The sequence below is a fragment of the Phoenix dactylifera genome, unplaced genomic scaffold (genome assembly GCF_009389715.1).
Source record: "Phoenix dactylifera cultivar Barhee BC4 unplaced genomic scaffold, palm_55x_up_171113_PBpolish2nd_filt_p 001448F, whole genome shotgun sequence".
Taxonomy (NCBI): domain Eukaryota; kingdom Viridiplantae; phylum Streptophyta; class Magnoliopsida; order Arecales; family Arecaceae; genus Phoenix; species Phoenix dactylifera.
The window spans coordinates 36,321-43,553 of record NW_024068766.1 but is presented as its reverse complement, the minus strand read 5'-3'; the positions used below and the strand labels follow the sequence as shown (position 1 = coordinate 43,553).

General features: G+C 40.5%; 1 protein-coding gene, 1 long non-coding RNA gene and 1 pseudogene across 3 annotated transcripts; all 3 read left to right on the top strand.

The window, feature by feature from the left end:
- The first annotated feature begins 1,165 nt into the window (after positions 1-1,165).
- LOC103699156 lies at positions 1,166-2,288 on the top strand. Its single transcript, XR_602829.4, has 2 exons — positions 1,166-1,836; positions 1,940-2,288. It is a non-coding gene; the product is annotated as an uncharacterized LOC103699156 (long non-coding RNA).
- Positions 2,289-2,765: 477 nt separating this feature from the next.
- On the top strand, positions 2,766-2,884 carry LOC113461715 (annotated as a pseudogene).
- Positions 2,885-4,920: 2,036 nt separating this feature from the next.
- LOC103699859 (salutaridine reductase-like) lies at positions 4,921-6,881 on the top strand. Of its 2 annotated transcripts, none has more exons than XM_039122290.1 (5): positions 4,921-5,064; positions 5,172-5,415; positions 5,521-5,595; positions 5,894-6,085; positions 6,334-6,881. In XM_039122290.1, the coding sequence occupies exons 1-5, from the start codon at positions 5,030-5,032 to the stop codon at positions 6,709-6,711; spliced, it is 924 nt and encodes a 307-aa protein (XP_038978218.1). In that variant the 5' UTR covers positions 4,921-5,029; the 3' UTR covers positions 6,712-6,881. The 2 variants fall into 2 exon arrangements, with proteins under 2 accessions (XP_038978218.1, XP_038978217.1); XM_039122289.1 differs by having other exon boundaries at positions 5,891-6,085.
- Positions 6,882-7,233: the final 352 nt, after the last annotated feature.

Below are 7,233 nucleotides of genomic sequence, written 5' to 3'. Positions count from 1 at the left end.
TTTTGGTTTAGGGGTCGACTCGTCCATCGATAGGGGTTGACTCGTTATCTGCATAGGTCGACTCGCCAATAAGCTATTTTTGACTGCTCTCTGTCTTCTATCTGTGGCTATTTAGGGATCGACTTGTTTGCTTCTAGGATCAATTCTTGTTTAATTGAGGTTAGCTCGTGAACTTCATTGGTTGGCTCATTAATATGCTATGTTTACTTGCTTTTTGTCTTGTGTTTGTGGTCATTCAGTGGTCGACTCGTTTCAAACGGGTGTCAGCTCATGAACTTCATGGGTCGACACATCAATAAGTTGAATTTTACTGCTCTCTGTCTTTCTTCTAAGATTGTTCTGGGGTCGACTAGTGAAGGCATATCAGTCTATATCAATGTGCTAGGGTTAACTCTTGAGATAGCTCAAGTAAAAATTTACTACCATTGTATGAGTGTTAAAGGGTCACTTCAAGTTGTTCCTAAACATGAATCTTTTTGTGCGGAGCTTTAGATAATTAAGTTTCATTTCTTCATATTGAAAGTTATTAAAAAATTTCTTCTTGGCTTTCTGCAAGCATTTTAATACACTCTAAGCAACTGATTAGTAAATTTTTTTACTCAATTATTTTGTATCATCAAAATCAAATCATTTGGGTCAACATCAAATCATGTCAAAAGCAGCCATGCCATATTGATAATCACAAAGGAGGATTTTCCGACTCTTTTCCACTGACGCTATAAAATAGCGTCGCTAATTTAGCCACCGTGCCAAATTTTATCCGATGGTAGTGGCTAGCGTTGGTATATTACGACGCTTAAAAGCGTCGAAAGTGAAAAGAGAGATACGACGATGCTTATAAGCGTCGTCGAAAGCCTAACCCAACACGATGCTTTATAAAAGCATTGTCGGAAACCATAGTGACTAAGGTGACGTTTTAAAAAGTATCATCAAAAATTTTAGTACGCTAGGGCGGCACTTTAAAAAGCATCGTCAAAAATTTTAGTACGCTAGGGCGGCACTTTAAAAAGCATCGTCGGAGGCCTAATCATCCCCCCCCCCCCCAAAAAAAACATAAATCCCAAATCATCCTGCCCCCTATTTTCTTCCTCCCACCTCCCCATCAAAATCCCTCAACTTAGCCACCATCATCCCAAACACCCCCCCCCCCCCAAAACATAAATCCCAAATCATCCTGCCCCCTATTTTCTTCCTCCCACCTCCCCATCAAAATCCCTCAACCTAGCCACCATTAGCCACCATCATCCCAACCCCCCCCCCCCCTCTTCCCGATCCCAGCCCCCTTTGCATCTTCCAAACCCTGCCTTTTCTGTACTGCCTCCATCAGCCGGAATAAGGACAAGGTAGTGGTGGACGTGGAGGAGGGCCGCCGTCAGAGGGAGGAGGAGAGCTTCCAGAAGAAGCGCCGCAAGGGCATGCAGGCCCAGCCCTTCCCCCCCTCCTCGATCCACACCTCTGCCCTCGAAAAGAAGGTGATCTACTTTGCCCTTTTGATCTGTAGTTCTAGGATCCTGGATTGCTAGATCGGCTCGACTGATGGGTTTGCTAGGGTTTTTCTAGTTGTAGGTCTAGGGTTTGGGATTTGGAGCTCACAATTCTTTCTTGTTTTGCTGTGAATTTGGAGTTGGAGAACCTAGGATTTTGTGGTACCTCTTGTCAAGGAGTGGGGAGGAGGAAGAGCTCAAGGAGTGGGACAAGGGCTTCGTCAAAATAGAGAAGCAGGAGCTGTTGGAGATTGCCATAGTCGCCCCCTGCCTCAACTCCCAGCCGCTGTTCGATCTCTACTGCCAGGCGGTGGCCAACACCATCAAAAGGGGATGCATTTGTTTTCCTGAGGTAAGGGTCCTCGCAAGAAAGCATTTTGCCTCTTCTTTTTCACCATTCGTGTGGTGTCAACTGCCGTGTGCCAAGCCCTTAGACGTTGGATGCGTTTCTACAGAGCAGCAAAGCATGATTCCAATATCAGTGATATATATCGAGCCAGAGTATGCATCTTGGAGTGCTTGTAACTGCATCGCATGCTATTTCAACTGGTAGTTTATTCATCGTCTGCTACAAACCAAGGTTGGAAATGCTCCTTCAGTTTGTCACCAGGAGGCCTGTTTGCTCCAATTGTCTTTTTTTGTTTTCGTTTTTGTGAGCTGATGTAATTATTTGCACAAACTTGTGCCCCGCGTCTATGTTATTCATCGTGGGTGTTAACAAATACTTGGAAGCTGTTAAGAACGGATTCACGGTTGGGATGAGATGCAGAATGAGATTTGAGGATGTCCAGTTTTAAAATGAGATATTGGAGTTGTAACTCTAGTTTCCAGTTTGAAATTTTTTCTAAATATATTTTTTAAAAAGAATAATGACCCTTTAAAGTGTCATGCAAAAGCTTCAAATTTGTCGAGCAAAAAAAAAAAAAAGAAGCTTCTGTTTTAGCCGATGCTTTTAATAAGTGTCGGTAAAAAAAATTTCCACTCTCACCTTGCCGAAGTTTTTGCGACATTTTTGTGACGCTTTTGCAACACTTTTGAAAGCGTCGGTATCAAAATTATCAATACTTATATGCGTCGGTATAGGCTCTAAAAAGCGTCAAAAAAGACTATTTTTTGTTGTAGTGCTCTTGAATCTAATTGAACAGTGATTACTTTTACTTGCTTTCCTCTCTATTATCTTTCCACCATCCATTGAAGTTTTGTCACTAATGTCTTCCGTTTCTCAGATGAAAAGAAAAGAGAAAGGAACATAAGAAAGATCTGGCCTGCGCCACTAGGTTCGGGTGCAATCATACTAGCACTAATGCACCGGATGCAATCAGAACTCCGCAGTTAAGTGTGCTTGGACGAGAGTAGTGCTAGGATGGGTGACCCCCTGGGAAGTCCTCGTGTTGCACAAAATTAAATATGTGAGGACCCGTGCGGGCGTGTGTTTAGTTCCACATCGGTTATTTGCTGGGTAGATCTTGGGTACTTATACAGGATCAAGGAACCCAAATAATACTTTTCAGCTAGCCATATTGGGTGAGGTCCTGGGTTGTTACAAATAGTGCCAGAGCTGACCCGGCTATAACCTATGTGGACTATGAGACACTACAGCACGGATCCATCGAGACTGACCACAGGCCGATCGTGGTTTTGTGATTAGATTTGAATGGATTTGAACCCTTAGTTTAACGATGACGTTAGAGCTTAAACTGAAGAGTATGTGAGGATTCGTGCGAGCATATGTTTAGTTCCACATCGGTTATTTGCTGATAGATCTTGGGTACTTATATAGGATCAAGGAATCCAAATAATGTCTTTTGGCTAGCCATTTTGGGTGAGATCCTGAGTTGTTACAGGCCACACGTCTTGCTCTTCCACAGGTGAAAAAAAAAGAAAAAAAAGAAAGTAGGGAAGAAACACAGGAAGGATGCTTTATTTCTCTTTTCTCTCCCTCCGGCACCCCTGTCCGTCTGCCGCCTCTTTCTCCTCCTCCCCACCTTCCCCTCTCTTCTTCTTCCTTACTTCCACCTGAACACACACACACACTCTCTCTCTTGCCAAAGTTCTGAGAAAGGGAGAAAAGAAAGAAAAGAAAGAAGAAAGAGAAAAAGAGAAGGGAAGGTTCCCTCTCTCCCTCTTTAATCCAGGTATTCGTACTCACTCTTTGCTAGACCTAGAGGGGCCTATAAGAGTGCCACAATGGTAATCAGTTGTATCTACACAGTAGGAGTATAAATGCACCGCAGTGAGGGCTGTAAAGCTAAAAGAATTAGGTACCCAGGTTCAAATATATAAACATGAGTATAATTATGATATTAGACATGTATCGGACTCTGATATGCTGTATTGATTCTCTATGTCGATATGATTGAAAAGATCACATATAATTTAGTACATGAATATTATTGAAAAAAATGATATAAACTTTACTTGGAAAGATGTGTTATATCTTATGTGATTTAATTGAATTGCATTACTGAACTAGTTTTATAAAATGAATTTGTTACTTACTAAGACGTGAGGCTTATAATCTTCAGTTGATATAATAATGTGTTATATGTGGATTATATATAAATGGTCTAAATACTGTAAGTTTTGAGATGTAAGTATAATAGTTAGTTATTTATGGTAAACACCTTTGTATGTGTATGTAATATAGTATTTTCCAAATTATATTAGGTTGATTGATAGGTAGAATACCTTGCACGCTTATATGGTAATTCCCTATGAGCATGCGGCGGCTGTTTGCACCCTCGAATAGTAATTTTAGGATTAGGGGCATGATGGTTAGAGGTTTCTGAATGATGTATAAATAGCTTAAATACTATAAGTTTGGATTGTTAAATTTAGAAGAAATTTTGTGGTATGACTTGTATGGTATATATAGTATATGTGATATTTTGGGTTAATAGCTTAATTATTCTGATATTCATTGCCTTCTACATATGACTTGTATAATTTATATAATTTTCAAGTTATATTGGATTCATAAATAGGTGGAACGCATTGCTTTCGAATTGTGATTTTATGGTTGGAGGCGTCATGTAAGCACTGACGTCTAAGGACGGTGAAGGTGGCACGAGAAGATAGAGACGATGGATGAATGATTTTAGTATTGCCCACTCTTATGCTGTGCAAATTATACGTGAAGTAAGCACTGACGTCCCCACCATGAAATTCAGGTACGAACGCGGGGAAGATTAAGAGGATGGAAGAATGGTGTTAATATTGCCAACTCTTATATTGGGCAAATTATATATGAAGTAAGCACTGACGTCCTCCATAGAATTGAGGGACGGAGGCAGGGAAGATGGCCCAAGAAGATAGAGTGGACCGATGACCGATGTTAGCACTGACCGGGTCCATCTAATATTTTCTAATCTAAAACACCTGCAGCCGCACCTGAAGCATGACTGTCAGCTGAGTAAACAGTGCCTGCGTTGGTCACTATATATATCCTGGATAACCCACCATGCAAGGCAATAAAAACCCTGGCATATAACTAATCCAACCCACGAGCAAGGGAAGAAAACCTACTCTTCTGATCGGCTTCAGGCATGGAAGGAACCATTTGCAGCCCCACAGAGAAGAGGTATGCACTCATCTCCTGTTACTCAATCCCTTCGCAAATTAAGCTCACTGCTAAGAACAAATTAAGAGAGCGCTAAGCTTTGATGCATACCTTGTTGCTGCTATCAGGATTGCAGTTGTTACGGGAGGGAACAAAGGGATTGGGCTGGAGATATGTAGGCAGCTGGCTCTTAATGGGGTCAGGGTCATACTAACAGCCAGAGATGAGAAGAGGGGTCAGGAGGCAGTGGAGAAGCTCCGAAAGTGTGGGCTCTTTGATGTACTCTTTCATCAGTTGGATGTGACCGACTCTTCCAGCATTGCTTCCTTTGCGGATTTCGTCGGAACCGAATTTGGCAAGCTTGACATTCTAGTAAGCTCTCCTCTCTCTCTCTCTCTCTGTGTGTGTCTCTCTCTCTCTCTCTGTCTCTGTATCTCTCTCTCTCTTGCATAACCTCTCATAAATTGATATCTACAGGTGAATAATGCGGCTATTGTAGGACTGACAATAGACGTTGAGGCTTTACAGGCCTCAAAACAATCAAATAATGTGGTAATCACTTGTTTTTGAATTCTTTGTCAATTTCTTGTAGAACTAGAATTAAGTAGTTTCTGGTGATAATCAAGTTGTAGAAATTCAGTTCTTATGATACATTGCATATTGATAATCAAGTACTAAAAAATTGAATATGTAAATAGTACGATACAAGATAAAATTGAATTGTCCACCACACTGACTATATGTTGCGGATATCATCATCAATTGAATTATGGACCTTAAAATAGTGTATAGTTTAGATAACATTATTTCTCACATAATATGGTTGAGAAGTTTTGTTCATGTGCAGCAGGAAGCCAAAGATGTTAAAGATATACCAGATTGGAAGAAACCTTACATGCGAGAAACTTTAGAAAGAGCAGAAGAATGCTTCAAGACAAATTATTATGGCACCAGAGATGTTACAGAAGCATTAATTCCCCTTCTCCAGTCATCAATTTCTGGAAGAGTAGTAAATGTTTCTTCTAGCCTTGGGCAACTCAGAGTAAGCAACCTACGCCATCTTCTCGTAATATCATACTCAACAGAAATGAACATATTACCTATTCCTTAAAATATTAGGCTTCTATTTTCTTTCTTGCTTGACAAACCCGAGATTATGCAAAAAGTTTGCCATAGTTTGTCAAATCCTTGCAAGGTCCATCATGGCCTGAGTGAGGCATGAAATCTTTACTCTTTTGATTGCCTAAAAACTGTGCGCTATATATTTTCTTTCTCATTCTTGGTTTCCAGGTTATCTCAAATGAAAAGCTTAAGCAAGATCTATCAAATGTTGATGGCCTAACAGAAGAGAGATTGGTCGAGCTGTTGAATTTGTTTATCAAAGATTTCAAGGAGGGTTTCCTGGATGCCCATGGTTGGCCAACCATTGCTTCAGCATATAAACTATCTAAAGTACTTATCAATGCCTACACCAGGATTCTTGCAAAGAAGTATCCCGCCCTATGCATAAACTGTGTGAATCCTGGTTATGTCAAAACTGATTTAAACGGGAATACCGGGATCCTAAGTACCAAAGAAGGTGCTGAAGGTCCTGTCATGTTAGCCTTGCAAACTGGTACCGGTCCTTCAGGCCTTTTCTTTGACCAAACCGAAGTGTCAACTTTTTGAATGAGATTAATAATACTTTGTGGATGGGAAGATGCGAAAGAAGCCTGTATAACATTGCATAAGCTCTCCCCACCAAGCTCAATATGTTGAAATGAAGAGATCCAATTGTTAGATGTATGTCCTAGAAGCCAATCTGGCGGACACATTATTAATTCTGGGACATAAATTTGCACTTGACTTTATTATTATTGAATAATAAATGGGCATCTTTTCATTCATATTGTTTATGTGTCTATGAATCGTCCAAGAAATTAATAAGATGATGATACATATTCTCAAGAGTTGAGAATTTGAGCCATGTATCATTGATGATTAATTTCTAAATGCTCCTGATCAATGGATCATCACGAGGACGGTGATCGATCCGATCAGTGCACAGATCGCTTCCTTAAGGATGGACGAGACTCGAGTCCACAGTGTAGGGACACTGTTGCCCAGATAGACAACCCAAGAGGGGGGGGGGATGAATTGGGTTTTAAATTAATTTGGATAATTAAAACGTTATGGATGATTAATTAAAAA